Here is a 25,112-nt window from a genome sequence, read left to right as displayed (position 1 = left end):
TCTTGGCTATTCTAGCTCCTTTGCGTTTCAAAATAAATGTTAGAATCAGCTTGTTGGTTTCCACAGGGAAACCTGCCAGTTTTTTGATTGGGATTTGCATTGAATCTGTAGATCAATTTGTTTCGCTTACTTATGAAATCTAATAGTTTATAAATTCTCTCCTTCATTAACACTCATGTGGTCTAGGACTAGACATTATTGCTTCTTCCTTTCCCGTCTTTATGGTCATCATTTATTTTCAGGGCTTTGTTACATTTTTATTGCTGTGTGTTGCTACACTCTCCAGGGAGGTGCTGAATAGAATGGTGGGGTTGGGTGTTCTTGTCTGATTCCTGACAGTGATGGGAAGTGGTCAGTATTTCTCTGTTATTGAGAATGATGTTAGCATTTTGTCACATGCTTCTTTGTATTATTGAAATGATTATATATATTTTCTGTTAATTTTGTTATTGTAATTAATTACACTGATTGATTTTGTGAATGTGAAGCTCACCCCACATTTCTGGAATAAATCTCATTGGGTCTCGATGCATTGTTCTTTTTTTTGTTCTCTGTAAGAGCTATGTGTGATTTGCCTGTTTCTTCTTTAAATGTGTGGAAGAATTTACTAGCGAAGCCATCTGGGCTTTGAGTTTTCCTTGTAAGGAGATTTTAATTACAGATACATTTCTTTAACAGGACAATTTTAAATAGGATTTTACTGGGACCACTTAGGTTTTCTATTTCTTCTTGTCAGTTTTGGTAAGATGTGCTTTTCAATTTAATATCTGTTTCAGTAATTCAAATTCAGATTTGTTGTCATGGTCTTTCGTGATATCCTCTTATGCTTTTACTGCGTTTCCTAGATTTTTAGTGATGCTCTCCTTTTATCCCTGACATTAGTGATTTACGCTTTATCCCTTTTTCTCTTCATTGATCTTGCTAGGAATTGGTCAGTTTAGCAATTGTGTTAATCTTTTCAAAGAGTGAATTTGGCTTTGTTGATCTTCTGCTGTCTGTTTGCTATTTGATTGGGTTCTGTTCTTTATTATTCTCTTTCTTCCACATCTTCTGTGTAGTTCATTATTCTTTTTTGGCTTCTTAAGTTGGAAACTTCATCAGTTTTTCAGGCTTTCTTTTTCTAATATTTGTATTTAAGCTGTACATTTCTCTAAGCTTTGGTCTAGCTGTAACCTCCAAGTTTTGAGATAGCTATTTCTTTTTTTGTTTGTTTTTTGTTGTTGTTGTCGTTGTCGAAGTATAGTTGATTTACCATGTTGTGTTACAGATAGCTATTTCTCCTTTTAGTTCTGTGGGTTTTTAAAAAGTTTTTATTTAAAATAGTGTCAGACCTGCAGACTTACAGCAGAGTTGCAGATATAGCACCCTGAGCATTCCGGTCCCCAGCTTTCCCGGTAACACACACATGGTCCATAACCTTGGCACAGTGATCCATGCTGAGAAGGTGTGGCACGTGGCACAGGGCTGCTGACGACGCTGCACATCTGGCTCCCTGTCCCGGTCTGCCCACTCATGCCCTCTCTGCTTCAGGGTCCAGTCAGGGCCCCCGGGCTGCATGTAGCCTCACCTTCCATAGTCTCCTCCCATCTGTGACAGTTTCTCCCAACCTGGACACACGGGAAGAGTCCTGGGTGGGTGTTTTATAGAAGGTTCCTCAGTTTGAGTTTGCTGTGGATTCTGGGGGGAGATCCCACAGAGACATGGCGCCTTTCTCTTTGCCCCATAGCAGGGCTACCTCAGGTCATGTGACTTGGCACTGGTGATGTTGGCCTAGAACACTGCCAGAGTCCTCCACAAAATGTCTCACGTGTTTCTTTTCCATCCTCTGTCCCTTAGAAGCAACTCACTGAGTCCAGCCGCACTCAGAAACGGGAGGGAAACTGAGTCCGCCTCCCCGGGGAGGGGGGATGTTAACGTGCACATGTTACTGGAAGATTGCAGGGAGGAGCTTAGTGGCTGTGCAATAACCTGCCTCTCCCTGAAGCCATGCCTGCTGCTCCCAGTGGCCCTCAGCAGATCTTTCCTGCAGCAGCGCCTTTTGTGCTAAGGCCCTCATCCCCGCACCATTTTAGTCTTCGGAATTCTGTCAGGTAGCATTGTCCCTTTCCTGTTAGTTCTGTCAAGTTTTACTTTGTATGTTTTGAAAGTAAGCTATTAAGTACATACTGTTGCCCACCTTCAGATACAACAGCCAGTTATGTTACCAGCAACATGAGTTTACTCGGGAGAGGCAGGGGAATTGCAGTTCGGCACCCGCAAGCTATGGCAAACCACAGGAATCCTGCAACAATGGAGAGGAGCCTTATTTTATGGGTAGGGGGCGGGCGGGGGAAGGAGGAAGTTGGGCGGGACTGCTTTGAAGGTTTTCCAGTCTCCATTGGAGGAAAGTGAGAGTTGAGGGTGGTGGCGGTTTCTCATTGGCTGGGCTGTTGCTGGGCCGGGAGAAAATCTTCCTTCCTCTTCCCGGGGCAGCGCACCAGCTTCTTCCTGCCCAGAAGCGCAAAGCAAGCTGGGAAGGAGGGCCTGGTGTGGGAGCGCCCCCTTCAGGGCTTCCTGCCTCCGTTTTAAGCGAGGTTGCCCTTATTAATTTCCACACTGTAGGATTGTTATTTCTTCCTGTGGTGTTCATATGTTCTTATCACATGCCCTCTTTATTTCTAATAATCCTTCTTGCCTAAAAGTCTGCTCCCTGTCTGGAGGGAGAGGCCTGCCCATATCAGCTGTGAGCCTCCCTCTGTGGTTTGTCACCTGGCAGCTGCCCTTCTCCTTTGGGGCTGCATTCTGGGAGGGTCCCTTCCTCCAACTCCTAGCTCTCTTTTTATTTTTATTTATTTATTTATAAATTTATTTTATTTACTTATTTTTGGCTGCATTGGGTCTTCGTTGCTGCACTTGGACTTTCTCCATTTGCGGCAAGCGGGGGCTATTCTTCGTTGCGGTGCGTGGGCTTCTCACTGCGGTAGCTTCTCTTGTTATGGAGCACGGGCTCTAGGTGCACGGGCTGCAGTAGTCGGGGTGCACGGGCTCAGTAGTTGTGGCTTGTGGGCCCTAGTGCACAGGCTCAGTAGTTGTGGCACATGGGCTTAGTTGCTCCACTGCATGTGGGATCTTTCTGGACCAGGGCTCGAACCCGTGTCCCCTGCATTGGCAGGCGGATTCTTAACTGCTGTGCCACCAAGGAAGCCCTGGACTGTGTCTTTTTAATTACAACCTATTCATACATTTCTATGAATTGGCATCTTTCTAATATTTTGAGGTTATGATGGGGCTTGCCAAGCTCTCTTCTGTTAGCAGTCTGCTTGTGGAGCTTGGTGTTTCTCCCTCTTCATGTTGGCGTTTTCTACAGATTCTCAGTTGTTAGTTCATGTTTATACGAATGTGGGTTTTAAATTGAACTCTATATCTGTCGCCCACCTGGGGCACCCATTGGCTTCTGAGTGCCCCTGGATGTGACCATGGGAGTGGCTTCTAGTGTGTCGCTGCGTGGGGACGGGTGTGGCATGCTAGTGCACCGTGAGTCAGGCCAGCTGCACAGGCCTGGCTGGCGCTGTGAAGGTCCTTCCGGCCCGAGGGAGGCTTCGGGGGGAAGCCCTGTGATGTCGTGGCTTAGCTTCCTGAGCTGGGCCAGGTTAGACCCTCCTTCCACATGTTCCCGGGGCACTTGCCTGCCCGCATGCTGCTCTGTGGTCATTCTCGTGCTCTCTGCCGTCACCACCGTCCTGGAAGGATGCTGTTTGGCCACCGTCTCGAAGGGAGAAGCGGGCCTTATTTTTACAAAATGTCAAAAATTTGAACACCCTATGTACTCGTGCGTTGCCTTTTTGCATTCATTTACTATTCCAAGGAGAGGAAGCTGTGGTTGGCTAATCAGGAGTCTGTTTTACATGAGTTTGCATTTGTTAATAACATCTTCGTGCATTTAAAAGCTGCACACATGCCTGCGTCCTATGACTTGTTCAGTCTGCCAGTTGTGCTGCTGAACTTGCGTGAATTAAAAACTCATTTGGGGGGGTGGGGAGTAACTGCCAGTGGGTACAGGGTTTCCTTTTGGGTGATGAAAATGTACCAAGGTGTGGTGAGGGTTGCACAACTCCGTGAATACACTAAACCACTCAACCTATGAACATTTCAAGCGGGCACATGTTCCAGTGCATGAGTTACACTGCAGTAAAGATGTTACAACTTACTGCAATAACTTCAAGCCCCCCAAGCTGCTGGGGGGCCCCTGGCCCATGGTGTGGGGGGTGGGGTGGGTCCTGGCATCCGTGAGCTCCTCTGGGGAGCACCTCTCTCTCACCTTCCGTTGCAGGAGCTCCCAAACGCGCACTGAGGAGCTGGCTGGGAGCGAGCCCCCGGCATTAGCAGGTCTCCCATCTGCCGCCCCGTTTACCTCCGAGCTGGCTGGGCTGCGGGGTGGACCGCGTTTGTCTGTCTGGTGTGTCTGGCGTGAGAGCATGCAGTGCTGACGGGGAGCCAGTGCCCAGCCTCCCTGTCTTTCTGTCCAGATGGTCAGTATGTCAGCTGTTCCCCAGACTCGGCTCTGGCGCGGCGAGCGTGATCCCTTGTCACTGCAAGCTGACCAGAGGCCTCAGAGCTGTGTGGGCTCCAGGCGAGCTTTGCTGGGGGTCGAGGGAGCAGGGCCACAAAGGGCAGGGACGCTTCTGGGACATGCTGACTGCCTGATGCCACGGTCGTCAGGCCCATCCCTGGGCTGCCAGCCTGCGTGCCTGTGGCCGGCTCCCCGGGGCGCTGGCTCCCTGGGTGCCCATCTTTGGCCGGCGGTCAGTGTTGGCGTGTGTGGGGGGTGCGGGCCATACCGTTAGCGGCCGAGTCTGGAGGAGGAGACCACACAGCCCTCGCTTCCCTGAGCCCATGGTCCTTGTCAGAGAGCGCAGCGGAATCGGCTCTTAGCTCTTTGTGGGCGAAGCAGAGGTCCCTGGCCCAGCGTAGGGCGGCCTTCACCAGAGGAGAGAGGGTCTCGGGTGCCGAGGACACTGGGTGGAACTGGAGTCTGTGCTGGGACCTGTCTGCTCGCTGTACCAACACAGCACACGGAGGTGGGTGTGGGCTGGGCCTGGAGCAGAGACGTAGGAAGCTGTGGGCGCTCCGGCTCACAAGGGCAACGCGCTGCCGCGTGCGGGATGGCCCACGATGACCTGCTGGTGTGTGGGCAGCACGTCTGCTTCCTCTCTTGCTGCCGTCTTTTGGCCCATAGCTTCTGAGATGGCCTTGCTTCATTAAGAGGTGTGGACGCAGACTGTGGCCCGGGTCAGCTGACATCCTGGCCGTGCGAGGGCCCGCGCCCCTCCCTCCCCGAATCTGCCTGTGCTGTCTGTGGCCTCACCGAGGCTGGCGTGGGGGCCTTAGGGAAGGCTGCGTGGGCGTGACCCACCCCCTGGCTGTGGGAGCAGGAGGCAGAGCCTGGGGAGCTCACCCACGGGGAGGGGGCGTTTGAGGTTGAGTGTGTGGAACTTGCTGGCCATGTTGTTTAATGGTGTTCGGCACCAGGCTGGCCGGCCTGCACAGAGCCCTTTCCAGACACTCTGAGCTCAAGGCCCTTGAGAAGGGCCCTTGCCCCCTGGGCCTGATGCCACTCCAGCCTGGAGGAGAGCGTCTCACAGCACGGGAAATAATAGGAAGTTTGCATCCAGTGTCCATACATAAAATTTTACTGGAACCCATGCAAAAAGTGAACTTAAAAGTGTCAAAGGAAAAGGGTAGATCTTCACTTTCCATCTTAAATTGCCGAGGCAGTTGTGTGACCCTTTTATTTTTAACAAAGTTGTCAGTTAACGGACGGTTGGGAACCCGCGGTAACGTTTCATGTTGTGTCCTAGGGAGGCGTCAGATCCATCACCTGGGGAACCAGCTGCAGCTGAACCAACACTGCCTGGACACAGCCTTCAACTTCTTCAAGATGGCCGTGAGCAAGCACCTGACCCGTGGCCGGAAGATGGCCCACGTGATCGCGGCCTGCCTCTACCTGGTGTGCCGGACGGAAGGCACCCCGCGTATCCTTTGGTTTGGGGACCTCTTGGAGGACCCCATCTTGGCTCTTGGTCAGCCTCCCTCTGCCGTCGGGCTCTGTGTCCCAGTAGCTTAGTGTTTGTGTTTGATTGGAGCACCTTGTTGGATTAACCGTCTGGATGGATAGGAGACTTTCACAGATTGAGGAGCTGGGCAGCTGGGTGCCCGTCCCCCCTCGGCCCCTGGGGAGGACTCTTCAGCATCTTCCTGCGGTTGGCCAGTTGTAGCCAGGCCGGTGTCCCGAGGGGCTGCTGACCTCGTCCCCTCCTCGCCAGCCCCGCCTTCTCCGAGAGCACGGTGCTCTGCTCTCCCCTTGTGCCTGGACGGTGGGGCGCCCTCGGCTGCCCTGCAGGCGTTTGCGTGTGTTGGGAATTCTGTCCATCGCGCATTCCTGAAGAGGGCCTTCTGGGGCTTTCTGGCCCCTCCACTTGGCCTCTGCTCTCGCTGCCTCCTCGTGTCTCTTTTCCCCTCGCCTCTCCTTGCAGGACCCACGCTCCTGGCCCTGTGTCTTCCTCCTTATGTGACAGCACGTGCCCCGTGGCTTCTGAGAATGGGCGCCTCTGAGCATCTGACCCCCTGTGGTCTTCCTTCTGCCCAAGTTTTGGGGATAGTCTGGCAGGATTCTGGGCTGCAAATTGGTCTCCTCAGCATTTGGACAGTGGTGCCCATAGTCTCCCTGTGTCCCGCGCGCCTTTGGGACAGGTGGATGCCCTGGTTCGGGGTCCTCTGTGTGGGACGCTGCGTTGCTCTCCAGGCTGTAGCACCTCCTGTTTGTCTTCAGGCTCAGAGGTCCACGTGCGGTGCCCCCAGCGGCTCTTCCCCCGCGGCCTCCCGTCTCGGGCTTCTGGAGTCACTGTGGCTTCTCCCTTTGTGTCTTCTGTGTTCACTCTGCTGCCCTGCTGACCCGTCTTCTGGTCTCCTTTCCTGTTTCCCACTTACTTACCTTCTGCTTTGAGAGAGTTTATCTTCCAGCCAGGCCTGCGTTTCTGCTTTCATGGTGTCAGCTGGAGCAGCTCCGTGTTATCCGCACCCTTCCTCGTGAGGCGGTCCTGCGAGGCTCTCGTGGGAGCCACGGCGTCTGGTCTCTCGTGGGAGCGGTGGCCTCTTTGAGCTCTCTCCTCCCCTGCTGTTCCTTCCGTGTGCCGCGCAGGCTTTCCCCGATGGCGGGTGGCCTGGCCGTCGCCCCCGTTTGCATGGAGTGCTGGAAGGGTCCTCGAGACAGTGTGCGTGGGTGGGCGACCCTCAATATCAGAATCTTTCACTAAAATGTCTTTCAGTTTTTGAAAGGTACCGTTTCAGCATAAAAGGAGCGTTTGTTGCTTGAAGGGATGAAGCTGCGCGCCCTGGCGGCCCCACGAGGTGGCGCAGTGGAGCTCCGTCCGTGGTCACCGCCTTGCCCCGCGGCGAGGCCTGCCCCGCCCTGGCTCGGGCGGGGTGGGGAGCCGGGGGGCTGCAGGGAGGTGCGGGGCGCTCGGGTCAGGGCCCCGCTCTGCCTCCCGAGCGTGGCCCGAGCCGGAGCCGCGGGGGCCGCAGGGGCGGTCGGGGAGCGGACACAGGTGTACGGGCGGGCGGGGCTTTGGAGGCGGCTGCTCCATTCCCCGCCTCGCGCTCCTCCCGCCCCCCTGGGGCGAAGGGGCGGGCACCTCGTCCAGGGGTCCAGACCTGGCCCCGCCCCCGGGTGGAGGAGAGTGAGCGGGCCCAGTAGCCCCGCCCCTCCCGCCCACAGCAGCCCCGGCTCGCCCACACCCGAGGGGTGGGCGCCTCCCACACTGTGGAGCGGCGGCGTGCCGCCTGCAGAGGAACGTGACCCTGGATGCGGCGCGGCGCCCCGTGAAGGAGCCGCACTGGAGGCCGCACGTTGTGTGATTCCCTGAGTACCAAACGTCCCGATGAGGCAGATCCAGACAGAGCAGATCCGGGGGTGCCGGGGACGGGGGGCGGTGACGGGGGTGGGGTGGGGGTAGGGGCGGTTCTTTTTGAGGGATAAAAATGTCCTTAAGTTAGATTATGGTGATGTTTGCATAGCTCTGTAAATAGACTGCGAGCCATTGAAGTGTACACCTTGAACAGGTGCATTTGTGGCCCTGACTTTGACCTCGTGAAGCTGTTGAAGTTGAGACAGCAGTGTGCGGGGAGTCCAGCGCTCTGGCCGCTGGGCCTGCCGGTGGTCCCCTCAGGATGGCCGTTTGGGGGCGGCGGGGGGGGGCACAAGTGTGACACGGTCTTCTCTGTCCTCTTCTGGTTGACGGCACTCCCCTGCCCCCATCCCCCAGCGGGGTCCCCAGACTTGTCCGAAGCCCCGCCAGTGCCACCTCCTTTCCTTCCACGTAAATTCCAAGCCCCTAGAGCGCATCTGAAGGCTTCATTCACACTCCTCTCCTTGCCCCAGCTGCCCTCCTGTTTCTGCTGCCTGGGGCTGCACCGGCCCTGCAGACAGCACCTCCCCCCCACCCCGCCCCCACCGACCCACAGAAGGTAAAGCCCTCGCCGGGGCAGGCTGCGGAGAGACCTGCTCTCTAGACCGTCCGTCCCTGGGTGGGCATTTGGCAGAAACTTTCAGGCTGTGAGCAGACACCCCTGTTGCTGCCAGGCCGGTGACCCAGCCAGCGCATCTTCCTGAGCTGTGTGTCCAGATTGTTACTGCAGCTTTTTAAAAATTTATTTATTTATGTATTCTAAAATATTTATTTATTATTTATCTGTTTTGGCCGTACCAGGTCTTAGTTGCAGCACGTGGGATCTTCAGTAGCATCGTGTGAACTCTTAGTGGTGGCATGCATGTGGGATCTAGTTCCCAGAGCAGGGATTGAACCCAAGCCCCTTGCATTGGGAGCACAGTCTTAACTACTGGACCACCAGGGAATCCCCCCCCCTTTTTTTTTTAACATAGGCCATCTTCAAAGTCCCTACTGAATTTGTTACAATATTGCTTCTGTTTTATGTTTTGATTTTTTTGGCCTTGAGGCATGTGGGATCTTAGCTCCCTGACCAGGAATTGAACCTGCACTCCCTGCATTTGAAGGCAAAGTCTTAACCAGTGGGCCGCCAGGGAAGTTATTTATTTATTTATTTGGTTGCACTGGGTCTTAGTCGTGGCAGGCGGGCTCCTTAGTTGTGGCTTGCCAGCTCCTTAGTTGCAGCACGTGGGCTCCTTAGTTGTGGCATGTGAGCGTTTAAGTTGCGGCATGCATGTGGAATCTAGTTCCAGGACCAGGGATCGAACCCGGACTCCCTGTATTGGGAGCGTGGAGTCTTATCCACTGTGCCACTAGGGAAATCCCACCACAACTTTTCGTGAAACACATCCGTGGGAGGTGTGTTTTTGCCCACAGCCATTTTTTAAGTCTTTGGTCTTTATTGGGTTCCAGCCGAACTACCAGCAGGCCTGTGTATGAGCAGGTGAGCCCTAGCAGTGGTCTAGGCCAGGAGGCTGCTGTCACCTGTCACCCTTTCTGTGTAGAGCGTGCCCACGGCCACAGCCGTGTCCTGCCCACCGTGACCTTCAGATCTTCTTCTCTCCCAGGCTTCAGACACCCAGGGTCTTGTTAACAGCAGGTTCTGGTCTGCAAATCTGGTGGGGGGGTAGCTTCCAGAATGAGCTTCTGTCCCTCTCCTCAGGTTCACCTGGGGATCTTCTTTCTTTGAGGGCAGTGTAGCTGGGGACTCCCTTCTCCCCAGCCTACCATTACCCGCTTCCCTCCGTCCCTCCCCCTCTGCTTGCCTCCCCAGGGACAACCTAAGAATTGAAGAAAAAAATTTTTTTAACGTATTTATTTATTTATTTATGGCTGTGTTGGGTCTTCGTTGCTGTGTACGGGCTTTCTCTAGTTGCGGCGAGCAGGGGCTACTCTTTGTTGCAGTGCACAGGCCTCTCATCGCAGTGGCTTCTCCCGTTGTGGAGCACGGGCTCTAGGTGTGCAGGCCTCAGTAGTTGTGGCCCATGGGCTTAGCCGCTCTGCGGCATGTGGGATCTTGCCGGACCAGGGCTCGAACCCGTGTCCCCTGCATTGGCAGGCGGATTCTCAACCACTGCGCCACCAGGGAAGCCCTAAATAGACTTTATTTTTAAGAGCAGTTTTAGGTTCACAGTGAAATTGAGAGGAGGGTACAGAGATTTCCCATACCCCCCAGTCCCCACACATGTACAGCATCGCCCAGGATGGACATCCCCTAGAGCGGTGCATTGTTGCCAATGGTGAACCCACAGTGACACCTCATCATCACCGAGAGCCCATGGTTTGTTTACCTTGGGGCTCACTCTTGGCGAATGTATAACACGATGTTATGTATCTGTGGTATCATGCAGAGAGTATGTGGTCAAAAGAAGGCCTCAGGGTGACTGAATAGCTTTTGTCGGCAGGCACTCAGCATCACTGGGCGTGAGGAAGTTGCAACTTCAAACCCATGACAGGCAGAGATGGAGAGGACCGCCCAGTGTTGGCCAGCCTTGGGCCTCTGGAGCTCTGTGACCTGCTGGCCAGTGTGTCCTGCCTGCCAGCATCCAGTGATGCTGAGCATGGGTGCACCCTGGGGTCCAGCAGGCATGTCCTGGGCCGAGGCCGGGGCTGGGCATCAGCGTGGAAGGTAGCCTCCCCGTCCTGGCTGCCCTCCACCTCTCAGCAGTATCTTTTGATGAACAGAGCTCTTAATTCTAATTAAGTACAATTTATCCATCTTCTCCTTTGTGATTAATGTTTTTGTGTCCCGTTTAAGAAATCTTTGCCCCAAATCCTGGAAATATTCTCCTGTGTTGCCTCCTGGAAGCTTTTGGTTTTACATTTCCCATTGGATTGAGGACTTCTAAGGAGTTGGTCTGTGTGTCTGTTGTGAGGAGATGGTCAGAGTTTGCTGCCTTCCACTGGGTGTCCAGGTGACAAGGTGCCATCTGTTGACAACCATTCCTCCCAGTGCACAGTGGTGGCACCACTGTTTTGAACTTAGGTGAGGGCCTGTTGCTGCTGTCCCTGACCCCTTCTGTTGGTCTGTTTGTGCCAATACCAGACTGTTTTCAGTATGGCGGGTTTATAACCTGTCTCAGGACCTGTGGCATGAGACCTTGAATCCCAGCTGTTTTTCTGCCTCAGGGGTGTCTGGGCTGTTCGTGGCCCTCTGCTTTTCTGTATAAATTTTAAAATCAGATTGTCCATTTCTGTAAAAAAAACTTCTGGGATTCTGATTGGGGTTTGTGGATCAGTTTGGGGAAAATTGACATTGATTTTAACAATACTGAATCTTCCAATCGATCAATATCCCTTCTTTCTTTTTTTTTTTTTCTTTTTTTTTTTTTTTTGCAGTACACGGGCCTCTCACTGTTGTGGCCTCTTCCGTTGCGGAGCACAGGCTCCGGACGTGCAGGCTCAGCGGCCATGGCTCATGGGCCCAGCCGCTCCACGGCATGTGGGATCTTCCCAGACCGGGGCATGAACCCGTGTCCCCTGCATCGGCAGGCGGACTCTCAACCACTGCGCCACCAGGGAAGCCCCCTTCTTTCTTTTTTAAAATTTATTTATTTTATATTTTTGGCTGCGTTGGGTCTTCTTTGCTGCGTGTGGGCTTCTCTCTAGCTGCAGTGAGCAGGGGCCGGTCTTCCCTGCAGTGTGCGGGCCTCTCATTGCAGCGGTTTCTCCTGTTGTGGAGCTTGGGCTCTAGGCATGCTGCCTCAGCAGTTGTGGCTTGTGGCTCCAGAGCACAGACTCAGCAGTTGTGGCGCACGGGCTTAGTTGCTCCGTGGCACGTGGGATCTTCCCAAACCAGGGCTCGAACCCGTGTCCCCTGCATTTGCAGGTGGATTCCCAACCACTGCACCACCAGGGAAGCCCTCCCTTATTTCTTGAGGTGTTCTCTGCTTTCTCTCATTTTTGATGAGGAGGTCTTACACTTTGTTCGTTAGATTTATTCCTAAGTATTTGTGTTTTGAGCTAAGGTAAATGGTATCTTTTGTTTACAGTGTATAGAAGTACAGTTGAGGTATGTTGATGTTATATCTAAAAATACAAAATTCAGTGAGTAGCCTTACTAATTGAGCTTTGGGATCTCTTGTTTTGTTTTCTTTTTCTTTTTTTTTAAATTTAATTAATTAATTTATTTTTGACTGCGTTGGGTCTTCGTTGCTGCGTGCGAACTTTCTCTAGTTGCGGTGAGCGGGGGCTGCTCTTTGTTGCGGTGTGTGGACTTCTCATTGCGGTGGCTTTTCTTGTTGCAGAGCATGGGCTCTAGGCGCACGGGCTTCAGTCGTTGGGGAATGCGGGCTCAGTAGTTGTGGCTTGCGGGCTCTAGAGTGCAGGCTCAGTAGTTGTGGCGCACGGGCTTAGTTGCTCCGTGGCATGTGGGATCTTCCCAGACCAGGGCTCGAGCCCGTGTCCCCTACATTGGCAGGCGGATTCTTAACCACTGCGCCACCAGGGAAGCCCTCTTGTTTTGTTTTCTTAATGTATACAGTTGTGTCTGCTGCCAGTTTTAGTTGCTCCCTTCTGATCTGTATGCCTGTCATGTGTTTCTCTTGGCTGTCTGCATGTCTGTGGTGCCCTGTGGGGTGTGAAGGGGTGAAGCAGGGCGTGGGGCGGGGGGGCGTCCTCGGCTCTGTCCTGGCTCCGGAGAGTGTTTCCAGCGCCTTAGACGTCTGCTCTAAGATGCCTTTATCAGGTGACAGACTGAAGGTGTTTCCTTTTCCTTAATTGCCAGGAGCTTTTATAGTGAAGGGTGTTGAGTCGTCTGTGTATGTGTTGGTATGATCATCGTGTGGGTTTTTCCCCTTAATCTGCGCCGAGGTGAATTAATTACACTGACCGATTTTTTTGGGGGGTGCCATACCACGCGGCTTTTGGGAGCTTATTTCCCCGACCAGGGATCTAACCTGGGCCGCCGGCAGTGGGAGCTTGGAGTCCTAACCGTTGGACCACCACACTGACTGATTTTTAAGGTTAAAGCACCCTTGCATACCCAGATGTGGTCATGCCAAGTTACCCTCTCCAGTTATTGCTGGTATTTTGGGTGGAGCTGTGCAGGTGGCCTGTGTTCTTGCAGTGTCCTCGTCAACTGGGTGTGTCGCAGTCGTGCTTGCCCCGACACCGCTGGGAGGTGCCCCCTCGTGCTCTGCACCCTGGGCAGTCCAGTGGTGACCAGTACTGTTTCCTCTTGAAATGTTTGGGAAAACTCACAGTGAAGCCATCGGGGCCTTTAGCTTTCTTTGTGGTAAGATCGTACTTGTGGCTTCAATTTCTATAGTAGATGTGGAACTAGCCAGCCTTTCTGCTTCTCATTCCAGTTTTGCTAGGTTGTATTTTGCAAAGGCTTTGTGTGTGTCACTTCAGAGACCAGATGTATCAGAGTAAAGTTATCCTTAACATTCCCGGTTTCCCTTTCGTGTCTGCGGCACTTGTAGTGACGACCCCTCTGTCATGTCTTATGTTTGTAATTTTGCCCCTTTTCTCTTTGCTCCATGTTGCTAGGGGGTTGCCAGTTTTTTTAGTCTTTTCCTTGGTAATGGCTTTGTTGAGATGAAATTCACCCGTTACGTTGCGCAAGTCACTGGTTTTCAGTTACGTGCACACAAGTGTGCGGCCCTCACCACGGTCAACGCTAGAGCGTTGTCATCGCCTCAGAAAGCATGTCTCTCGTGCCGCCAGTCCTAAACAAGCAGGAGTCTGCTTTCTGCCACTCTCTGTTTGCCTGTTCTGGACATTTCATGTACATGGGATCATGTAAGCTCTCATTGGAGCTCTGTGTTTAACTGTGAGGCACGGCTGGACCGCTTTCCAAAGTAGCTGGACCATTTTGCATTCCTGCCAGCAGTGTAGGAGGGCTCCAGTTCCTCTGCAGCCTCAGCAGCGCTTTTATCAGCCTTCTTAAAGAACCAGACTTTCGCTGTGTTGTTTATCTGTATTGTACGTTTATTTTATATTTCATTGATTTACTTTTATTATTTCGTTCCTTCTAGTTTCTTTCAGTTTAATTTACTCTTTTCAGCTTTCTTAGGTTCTGGATTTTCATTATTTCTGTTTCTCCTAATATAAGAATTTGAGACTATAAATTTCTCTCTAGGCAGGTTTTAGTTACATCACACAGTTTTGATGTGTTACATTTTTACTATGATCAGTTCAAAATATTTTCTAATTTCCATTTTTATTTCTTTTAGATATTAAGTCATTTACAAGTGTACCACTTGTTTTGAAAACAGTTGGGAGTTTTCTAGTTATCTCTGTGTTATCAGTTTCTAGTATAATCCCATTGTGGTCAGAGGACAAACACTGAACGATTTTCCTTTTTTCCCAGTGTGCTGAGATTTGATTTACAGCTCAGTGCATGGTCTATTTTGGTGGCCGCGCGTCATGTGCACTTCAAAGGAATGGGTATCTGCACCTGTTGGGTGGAGCGGTCTATAAATGTCCATTAGGTCAAGTTGGTTAGTCCTGTTCAAATCATCCTTACCGATTTTTCGGTCCCCTTGTTCTAAAGAAGAGTGTTAAAACTCCCACTGCAGATGTGGACTTATCGACTTTTCCTTTTATCTTGTTGGTTTCCCATTATATTCTTTTTTTTTAATAAATTTATTTATTTTATTATATTTATTTTTTGTTCTTTTTGGCTGCATTGGGTCTTCATTGCTGTGCGTGGGCTTTTCTCCAGTTGTGGCGAGTAGGGGCTACTCTTCCTGCAGTGCACGGGCTTCTCATTGCGGTGGCTTCTCTTGTTGCGGAGCACGGGCTCTAGGCCCGTGAGCTTCAGTAGTTGTGGCTCACGGGTTCTAGAGCGGAGGCTCAGTAGTTGTGGCGCACGGGCTTAGTTGCTCCGCGGCATATGGGATCTTCCCGGACCAGCGCTCGAACCCGTGTCCCTTGCATTGGCAGGCGGATTCTTAACCACTGTGCCACCAGGGAAGCCCTCCCATTATATTCTGATGCCGTGTTAAGAGGATACAGATTCAGGATTCTGTATCTTCCTGGTGGAAATGACGCTTAACGTTATAAAATGTCCCTCTTTATCACCAAATGCTTTTCCCCTTAAATTCTACTGTGTTGGGTGTTAGTATAACTATACCCGCTTTCTTTTGCTGAGTATGTGCGTGGTCTGTCTTTCCCCATATTTTAAAATTCAACCCTTCATGATATATTTAATGTGTCTTATAAGCAGCATATAATTGCTACTGAACCAAACTTAGGTCCTCTTGCCCACACACCGTAAAGCCAACCTACTGACACTGGTTGTGGTGAAGGAAAGTGCAGGGTTTATTGCAGGCGCCAAGCAAGGAGTCCAGGCAACTAATGCTCAAAAGAGCCTAGCTCCCCAGAGGCTTTCAGGGAAAGGTTTTTAAAGACAGAGTGGGGGAGGGGGTTGTGGGGCGCGTGATCAGCTCACGGACGCTTTTCTGATGGGTTGTCGGAGAGCTAGTCGGGAGTCAACGTCCTCAGCCTTCTGGTTCCGACTGGTCTGGGGTCTCGGTGCGTGTGGGCAGCATGCAGTTAACTTCTTCCACCTGGTGGGGGTTTCAGTGTCTGTAAAACAGTGTCAAGGACGGTGGCTCAGAACAGTATCTCTCACCCTTGAGGAGGAACTAAAGGTCCTTGACTTTGTTTAATGGCTAAACTATTATTATTTTGTCTTGCTTGACTGTTTTCCTTCCTTTCTGCAATTTTTTTCACTGCTCTGGTTAAATTTATTCTTTGACTAAAGTTTTTCTACAGACAAAAGGCAGGTGGACGGCCTGGCTGAGGTGGAGGAGTCCTGTTCTGGGGAGGCCCCACAGGGTCCTGCTCGGTTACATAATTATGTGTATTTGTCTAATTTTTTTATCTAGTCTTAAATTTTTTTTTTTTTTTTTTTGGTGGTATGCGGGCCTCTCACCGTTGTGGCCTCTCCCGTTGCAGAGCACAGGCTCCGGATGCACAGGCTCAGCGGCCATGGCTCACGGGCCCAGCCACTCCGCGGCATGTGGGATCTTCCCAGACCGGGACATGAACCCGTGTCCCCTGCATCAGCAGGCGGACTCTCAACCACTGCGCCACCAGGGAAGCCCAAGTCTTAAAGTATTTTTTATTGGAGAATTTCATCCATTTAAATTCAGTGTGCTTATTGATATATTTGAATTTAATTCTAATATCTTACTATTTTTCTATTTGTTCTGTTTTTCCTTTCTTACAACCTCTTAGTCAATTATTTCGTTATTCTGTTTTTCTTCAAATACTTTGTTATTTATTTACTTATTACTGCTTTGGTGGTTACCCTAGAGACTGTGTCCTGTGCCCTTGACCTTAAGTTAGAAGCTGGCCTTTCCCAGCAGGACATGCTCTTCCGGGCACTGCTAGGGGCGCTGTTGGCACTGCTTCCCCAGCCGTTAGTGTGTTCACTCACACCTACCCGCTCTGCCCTTTCCATTCCTGTGTTTCTGTGGTTTCATCTGGGATCATTGTCCTCTGTCTGAAAAACAGTATGCCTCCTAGGAAAAGACTCCTTCAGCTTTTGTTTATGTGAAAACATCTTTGTTTTGTCCTCATTTTGAAAGGTATTTTCAGCGAGTGTGGAATTCTGGGGCAGCAGGTGTTTCTCCTGGAGCTTTACTGCTGTCATCCCGCTTCTGCCTTCTGCCTTCTGTGGTGCTGTGGAGTGGGCATTACATCGTCTTGTCACTGTTTGAAGGTTACCATCTCTTATCACTACCTGCTTCTAAGAAATATCTTTGTTTTTCTTTCAGGGGTTTGACGCTGATGTACTTAGATGTGGTTTTCTTTGTCCAGTTTGTTATTTGTAGAACTTCTGGTATTTGTGACTTAATGTCTTTTGTCTGTTTTGGGGAAATCTTGGGAGGTATCTTTTCAGACAGTTTCTCTGCCATTCTTTCTCTGTTCCCTTTCTAGGATCCCAGTTGCACACACGTTAGACCCTTTCCTTATGTCTCAGGTTGTGTTGTGTATTTTCCATTCCGTTTTTAAAATTTGTCCTGTCTCTGTTTCACTCTGAATATTGTCCAGTGACCTGTCTTGAGTTCTTTCATCCTTTCCTTTGCAGTGTCCAACTGGTTGTTAAACCCATCTGTTAACTTCCTAACTTCAATGATTGTTTTACATTAGATTCTTTAGATTAGATTCCAGTTCTTTGGTAAAATTCTCCATCTCTGCAGTTATATGAAAGCCTTTAGTAACTCCAACAGTGGGGTCATTGGTGGTTCTGGTTTTTTTGTTTGTTTTTTTTTTGCGGTATGCGGGCCTCTCACTGTTGTGGCCTCTCCCGTTGCGGAGCACAGGCTCCGGACGTGCACGCTCAGCGGCCATGGCTCACGGGCCCAGCCGCTCCGCGGCATGTGGGATCTTCCCGGACCGGGGCACGAACCCGTGTCCCCTGCATCGGCAGGTGGACTCTCAATCACTGCGCCACCAGGGAAGCCCGGTGGTTCTGTTTTTATTGCCTGAGTTTTCTTTTGGTTTTGGTTATTTGGTCCTGTCTCTTGTCATGCTTGGTAAATTTTTATCGAAGTGCTGGGTATAGTGTTTGAAAACCTGTGGCAGCTGTGGGTAATTGGGGACTTCGTTTCCTCTGGCAGGGAGAGAGTTGTGGGGAGCTAGCCTGGGCCCAGTGGAGGCTGGCCCGTCTGGGTCCTCACTGCACATCTTGGGGTGTGCTCGGCTCAGGACCTGGCAGTGCCATCACAGGGGTCCCTGCCCACTTTCTCTTCTCCAGGCTGACTGCCGCTGGCCGTGGCGTTAAGCCTCTGCGCCCTTGTGCCTGTGCGGAGCAGGACCTGACCAGGGCCTGGAGGGAGCCTGAGTGCGTGGTGTTTGGCCCACTTCTCGACAGTTGGGCGCCTCGAGGCTGGCTGTCTTGGAGGTCCCCGAGCCCTCCGTTTTATCTTCCCCCGGGTGGGGCTCTGTGAGCTCCAGGCTGTGGCCTTGGCCTCTGCCTGGTGCTGTGGGGGCAGCCAGTACCCTGAGGGGGAGCAGGGGCAGCTGGCAGGGCCCCTGGCGCAACGGGAAGCCCTTCCTTTTCCTCGGTGGCTCCTGGCTGCCGCCCACCACGCCCCCACGACCCGCGTCCAGGCGCCGCCCCGCCTTGTCACACAGCCCTGTAACTCCCCTTGATGGCTGCTTCCACTCCCGGCCCCTTTGTGGACTGCCTCCAGGACTTGGGTGATCTCTTAGAGACTTACATCAGGGCTCCATGTCGCTGTGCAGGTACAGCGGCACTGCCCGGAAATAACCGGTGCAGGTGTCCTGGTGGCCTTTGTCCTTGGTACGGCGTGGCTGAGGGCTCCTGCTCTAAACAGGGCTGTGGGCCGGCTGCCTGGAGAAGGGCTCGCCAGGGCAGGGGGGCCCCGCGGGGTTAGAGGGTGGGTGGCTGCTGGGCAGGTCGTCCTCAGGGACGTCGAGGTTCGGCTCTTCAGTGCTGATGGCACCGTCGTTCTGGGACTCACCGGCTCGTGTCCGGCACGGCCCCGGGAGGGTGCTGTGGGCTCACGTGGCTGCCCCCCTGGCCTCACTGTCCGTCCTCAGGTGTGGCGTCCACGCACACACATGACGTTTCGGACCTTCTGGATGTGCAGGGGCAGTTTTTCACCCGGAGAGACACTGTATCAGAGGCAGCGTAGAGGAATATCGCGTTCTTTTGACCTTTAGTTCTGTCTTATTTAAATCTCTGTAAACTTTTCCTTTGACCAAAAATGAGTCTCAGTTTAAATCAGGTCCCGTCTGTGATTGTTTTCCCAGCAGTGCTGTGTGGGCTTGCCAGAGGGTCTCCCGTCCTCTCGGGGCGGAGCTACTCCCAGGCCCCAGGGACAGTGGTCGCCCAGCGTGGGCTGCCACGCGCTTTCTAAACCCACTGGACGCACTCTGGCCTTTGGACCCTCAGGAGCGTCCAGGATCTTCTGAAGGTGTTCTATCCGCCACCCTTCTTTGTGCCGATGCACCTCTTCTAGGACAGGCACTCAAGTGGGTGTTCGTTGAGCAGAAGTGCCGCCTGCTAGAATACGGCTGGGCCCCAGGAGGATGGGAGGGAGACAGAGAGGCCAGCAGAACTACACTTACGCCGAGCCAGGGCTTCACGCAGGCCTCATCTGTGGGCTTACTTACCGTCCCAGCAGGTCTGGGGGTCTGGGGTCTCTGCACCGAGGTTGGGTGCAGCTGCCTAGCAAAAGGGAACGGCTCCTGGGAAGACACTGGCCCAGGGGCCGGCCAGACAGGAGACTTTTCCAAGCCATAGAACCCCAAACGCCCATCAGTTGGACCCACTGAGGCCCAGGCCCCGGGGGCGCTGGTGGGCTCTGGCCCAGGATGGGGCATGGGTGGGGGGGCTTGTTCAGGAAGCACGTAATTCAGATCACCCCGCTCCGAGAGGATCCAGGGCTGTCTAGACGTTCCTGTGGACATGGGCCAGGTGCCCTGCCACTGTCATTTCACGGACAGCAAATGTCATTTCATTGTAACTTGGTTAAAAGTTGAATCCCAATCTCCTTTATAAAACACACACCCCCCCCATCATTTTATTATGAAAAATATCAAACATGTGGCAAAGTTGAAAGGATTGATTATGCAGTGGGCGCCCCCCACCCCAGCGTCTCCATCCACACCTTGCTAGTCTATGCTCGGCCCCCTCCCACCCGCCAGCCATCCCTCAGCCTGTCCTTTTTTGGTGTTTTTCAAAGTAGGGTGCAGACATCTATTCAGTGCCCCCAAGCCCTTCAGCAGGCAGCTTATTAACTGACTAGATACCCATATTTGTTTATGGTTCTTATTTCCTTTTAAGGTAAAATTGGCATAAAATGAAATGCACAAGTCTTCATCGTGCCATTTGATGAATTCTGAGGAGCGCATGTGTCTGTGCGACCAGGTCTTCTGTCAGGATGCAGGGCGGCGCCAACACCCCACCCCAGAGGCACCCGCTCTCCTGGTGACGCCCGTGGGTTAGTTTTGCTTGTTCTGGAACGCCCTGTCCGGGATGCGGCTGTGTGCTCTTCCTGCAGGTCTGTCGCCTGGCAGGCCTCTGCCGTCTGGTCTCCATGGGGCGAGTGTGTGACAGGTCATCGGTGTCTCTGTCGACGGACCCCCGGGCTGTTCCCGGTCTTTTGCTCTTGTGCACGGAGCTGCTGTGAACATTCCTTTTTCCTCTCCACGTGGTCGGAGGCCCTCGAGCAGGGCCGGTGTTCCACTGGGCGCCCTGCCGGCGGGCGTGGCAGCTGCAGTCATCTGTTGCTGTTGTAGGGGTGCTTTAGTTTGCTTTTCTGTGATAGCTGCTGAGGGGGGCGCTCTTTGCTTCTCTTATGAAACATCTGTTCAAAACTTTTGCCCTTTTTTTTGCATTTATTTTATTAGTAGTATTTTTAAAATAGACTTCATATTTAAGAGCAGTTTTAGATTCATGAAGAAATTGTGCAGAGTTCTGTATTCTCCACCCAGCACAGAGTTTCCCTGTGATCAGCTCATGTCAGTGTGCTGTATGTTATAATTGATGGACCCGTGTTGATACAGTATCGTTAACTGAAGTCCATAGCTGATGTGAGCGCTCGCTCTCGGTGGTCCATGCTCCATGCGTCTGACGAGTGAAAGGCCACGTGTCCACCATCGTGGGATCATACAAGCAGCTTCGCTGCCCTGAAAATCCCCTGTGCCCCGTCTGTTCATCCTCCCACCTGACCCTTGGCCACCCCGACCCTTTCACTGTCTCCACAATACTGCCTTTTCCAGAATGTCATAGAGCTGGAATCTTAGGGCGCATAGTCTCTTGGCTATGTTGATTTGTTCTGTTGTCACTGATTCCTGCTTGTATATTTGCGGTGCTCTTCCTTTCATTTCTTGTGATTTCACTTCTCTTTTTCTCGAAGTGCTTCTCACTAGCTTGTTGGTCTGCACTGTAGTATTATGTCTTACTGTGACTACACTCTCTGATGAAACGTCTGCCTTCAGACTGAGAAATGAGGTGCCTTTGATTCGAGGACCTTGGAGGCCACGTTCCAATGCTGGCCGCCCGGTGTGAGGCTTTGGCACTGGGACTTCCTCTCTCCTTGCTCTGCTGGGCCCAGGCTTTCCCTCTGGACACCTGGTCTGGGCTCTGGTTCAGCATCGTGGGGATTTCTTTCTTAGTCACTTCTCAAAGCCATAGCATATCCATGAATGACGCTAAGTTCACTTCATTTGACAAGTTGCCTTTCTCAGTGGCTCGTGTTTTATATTTCTGTGTCCGCTATGTGTCTGGCTGAGTTTTGAATCGCTTAGGACATATTCTGGTTACTACTTAACCATCTGCTGAGAGCAAGGACAGGTCCCACGCCAGAGTCCCCACAGCTGCCCCCTCGAGCACCAGTACCGTAGTGGTGCCTACCGGCCACCAAAAGTGGCGGCCTGGTGTGTGTGTCTGTCCCCCAGGAGCCTTGAGTCCTGGGACACAGGACACTGCTGGGCACCCAGCAGCCGCTCAGTGGATGCTCGTGAGACGCAGTGAGCGTGGTTGTGCACTCCTTGGGCAGGCCGGGGCGGGAGGCCCCTTGGAGCAGGGGACCCCTGGCTGGGCAGGGCCCACACAGATGCGGGAGCCGCCCCGCCAAGGCAGTTGCACTCCAAGAACCGTGTTGCAGGCCCCCACCCCAGCTCCACTCCCCCTCGTCCGGTACTGACTCGGAGGTCTCCCAGAAGTTGAGCCCTGACGCGGCTGCCTCACTCTGCCCTCACGATCCAGTGCTGAGCTTAGACCTGCAGCAGGGGTCTGCCTCCTGGAAGCTGTCAGGTGGCCGGAGCCTGTGGGCCGGGCGCTGCTCCTTGACTCCCCTTGCAGACATGCTCCTCGACCTCAGCGACCTGCTCCAGGTAGATGCGTTTCCTTTCTCAGCCCTTTCCTGCCCCGGCTGGGAGGGTCCACAGGCGAAGGACACACAGGGTGTGGGTCTCTGTTTGGAAACTGGCAAATGGAGTGGGTAGGGAGACAGTGGACACAGGGTGATGGTGTTGTCCCGGGGGCTGGGCAGCCCTGGCCTTAGAACCAATGGAGAGACCCAGGTGAACTTTGTCCAAGGCAAGGGAGATTCTTTAAAAGGAAAAAAAAAATGGACTCACATGCATACATTTTAAACAATATAAAAACTTACATGTACAGTCTATTTAGGGAAACTTGCTTTCTGAGTCCCAGGAAGGCACCTCTCATTTCCAAATGCCTGACGGTAATGGAAAGACCCAACAAGAGGGACACCTGTGTGGATGGGACGCTCATGGGGTGGGAGCAGCGCCGGGGCGGAGCCACTGCAACTCCGCACTTGTCCCTGGTGATGGCGCTGGGGCTGGGGCGAGCTTGGCCCCGTGCCCTGGAGTTGGGCTCTGTGGTGATCACTCCACTGAGGGCTCGGAAGGAAAACCAATGTCATGGAAAGCAGACGTGACTGCAGTGTGAGGACTCATGCAGAATCCATAGGAATCCCACCCCCACGGGGAAGCTTCCTCGCAAGCCTGGTGCTGTGCCGCCCCGGTGCTGGGCCTTCAGTGCCCTCGGTGCCGGCAGACAGACCTTCACTGAACTCAGATGCCACCTGTATTTGTGTTCTCCCAGGTGCCTTTATAAATGGCATCTCTCAGGAGCCCTGCTGAAATATTCAGGGGTCACGCTAAACATAATCCCTTGGAATCGTGAAAATCCAGCACTCCATGTGCTGTGTTTGGTCAGGGCAAGGCCACGTGGCGTGGTTTCCATCCTGGTGACTCCCAGGAAGGACAGGAGTGAGGGCTGGCACAGGACAGCGCTCCAGAAGTGCTTGGGCACCACTTGGGAGGGAGGGGGAGGTGCTCCACTACTTTCTTGCTTCACACGTTGGGAAGTGGGACACCAGTCAGGGTTCAAGTGGGAGAGGGTGACAGAGTAGATGCACCCACTCACCTGGGGCTGGATCAGGGCCCAGCGGAGAGTCACTGTGCTGACCAGTGAGACCCCGTACGTTCAGGCTGGACACACACAGACAGTTTTAACACCTCAGGTGGAAGGGTGAGCCTCGGGCCCCCTGGTCTTGGGCAGAGCCCAGCCTGGGCACTGGGAAGGTGGGAGGTGACCTGGCAACCGTCACCCCCCAGCCCCCCGCTCCCAGCCTCCCATGCCGGCCCCGCCCTGGAGGGGCTGGGACAGGCTCAGCACCCACAGGACACACATGTCTGCAGCTGACTGTGGGTGTGGAGCACGCGTGTCGGGTGAGGGTCCCACTTGGAGGCTTGCACTGCCGAGGGCTGAGCACTTAGAGGACGTGAGCCGAAGGCTCAGGGCTCACTCCGTTCTCACTCACGCGCACCAAGGTGGGCTTCTCCCTGGGTTCAGCTCACAGCCAACACCCTCTGGCAGGAGCTGTGGAGGGCCCACTGCACCCTGAGGGTCTTGGCAGGACGTCCCTTTGTCCCCCCTGATAGTGAGGCTGACACATAGGCACTCACGTGCCTGGGCCCCGGCCCCTCAGAGGCAGAGCCAGGAGCCCTCAAGGTCTGCGGAGCCTGCCCGCCATGTGGTAGGGGCACAGGGAGGGCTGGCCACCCACACACAGCCGCAGACACGGGAGAGTGACCATCAAAGCGTCTCTGGCAATAACCACGCATTTTACAGGCATATCCTTTTTAAAATTTGATTTTCCACTTGAAGTTGTTCAGAGAACGCTTTCCTGCAGCATTCAGGCTTCGTCTGCCTCGGTGCCGGGGTTGGGGTGGTGGGGGTTATGGCGTGGGCAGGCAGGGTCGGGATGTGCTGCAGGGAAGGTGGAGACACCGCGCTGGGTGGCAAGTCCACTCTGCTCTGGCCTCAGCACAGGATGAGGCAGGAGGGCCGGGATGCAGGAGCCTGGGGGGAACCCAGTGGAAGGGGATGCATGCTGCCACGCGTGCTTTGGTGGCAGGCATCCCCGGGAGCCCCCAACCCTTGTGATGGGGATCTTGGAGGACAGAGAGTGACTGCCAGTGGGGTGGGGGGTGCCCTCTGCTGCCTGGACAGGGAGGCCTGGCCTCCGCTGGGAAGGCCCCAAGCTGCCTGGTGCCCACAGGTACCCTCATCTCCTCCCCTAAGGAGACTCAACATCGTACCACTCCTTGGCACCCTGGTCCCCTGGCGGCAGCAGGCACCCGTGTGCCATCTGCAAGCCCCGTGATGGATATGGCACACAACAAGGCCTTCACTCTTCCTCAGCACCTTTTCTGGTGCCCTCTTGGGTGCTGGGCCAAGGGGCTCACAGGCCAGGCTTGATCAGGTGAGGGAGCCCTCTGAGGAGGTCAGAGGCAGCCCTCCTGTGAGGCCCGCGTCCTGTGGGCAGGGCTGGGGTGAAGGCAGGTGGGCAGGGGTTTCTCCAGCTCAGGCTGGGACGGCGAAGCCCACAGCTTGGGCCTGGGGTGAGAGCCTGGGCTTTTCTCGGATCCGCACGCCATCCGAGTCTTCCCTGCACTACTCCTGCCGTCGAAGTCCACGCAGCAGCATCCTCCCCACGAGCTGCCTGGCCCTTGGCCACCGCCAGGCAGGCTGGGAGGACAGTGCCTGGCCAGGCCCCGGGCTCAGTCGCACCCGGGGAGGTTCTGGCAGGTGACTGGGTCAGGGGCAGGCTCCACGGTGGATCTGGACCTGAGGTGGGAGCAGGGTAGGGTCACTGAGGCCTGCAGAACCCCACAGCCAGGACTGAGCTGGCCCGTGGGGACAGAAGAGGATGCCCCCGTGGGCCCCGCAGTCGTGGCGCCTTGCGCCCTTGATGATTCTGCTCAGCCAGCTACTCTTGAGGCAGCTTTTCTTCTCAGCAAGTTCAGTCGTTGCTGAGATAGTGGTAGAGTCTAAAAAAGCCACCTGGGGGAGGGAAGGAGTGCCCTGGGCTGCTCTGGGGGCTCGTGGGGGGCAGCAGGGGGGGCTCTTAAAGACTGAACAATGAAATAAAAAGGGAAACATTTCCTGCACATGAACGCCCTTCTTAGTTGTGGTGTCTTCACGACAGGTGAACGTTTACGTGCTGGGGAAGACGTTCCTTCTTTTGGCGAGAGAGCTCTGCATCAACGCACCAGCAATAGGTACTGCGGGGCTCACGGGGCGCGCTGCCGGTGCTCTGGGTGGGAGGGCGGCGTGTGCAAGGGCGAGGACCTAACAGGGAAGAAGTGTCTCACCTGGAGGCTGCC

General features: G+C 53.6%; 1 protein-coding gene across 6 annotated transcripts in view; it reads left to right on the top strand.

Annotated features, from left to right (window-relative positions):
* BRF1 (BRF1 RNA polymerase III transcription initiation factor subunit) overlaps window positions 1-25,112 on the top strand; it is a 119,124-nt gene that overhangs the window by 68,453 nt on the left and 25,559 nt on the right. For 4 of the 6 annotated variants that reach the window (XM_032621280.1, XM_032621282.1, XM_032621279.1 and 1 more), the window contains exons 2-4: window positions 5,838-6,011; window positions 21,778-21,809; window positions 24,935-25,007. The exons of the other annotated variants lie outside the window; for them this stretch is intronic. In XM_032621280.1, coding sequence (XP_032477171.1) covers window positions 5,918-6,011; window positions 21,778-21,809; window positions 24,935-25,007 — 199 coding nt within the window. In that variant the 5' untranslated portion in view covers window positions 5,838-5,917. The remainder of the gene's footprint in view (window positions 1-5,837; window positions 6,012-21,777; window positions 21,810-24,934; window positions 25,008-25,112) is intronic. 6 annotated transcript variants of the gene reach the window in all.

Source organism: Phocoena sinus, chromosome 2, assembly GCF_008692025.1.
Source record: "Phocoena sinus isolate mPhoSin1 chromosome 2, mPhoSin1.pri, whole genome shotgun sequence".
NCBI classification, from domain to species: Eukaryota; Metazoa; Chordata; class Mammalia; order Artiodactyla; family Phocoenidae; genus Phocoena; species Phocoena sinus.
The sequence above is the reverse complement of the archived record's forward strand: the minus strand, read 5'-3'. Positions and strand labels throughout refer to the sequence as shown.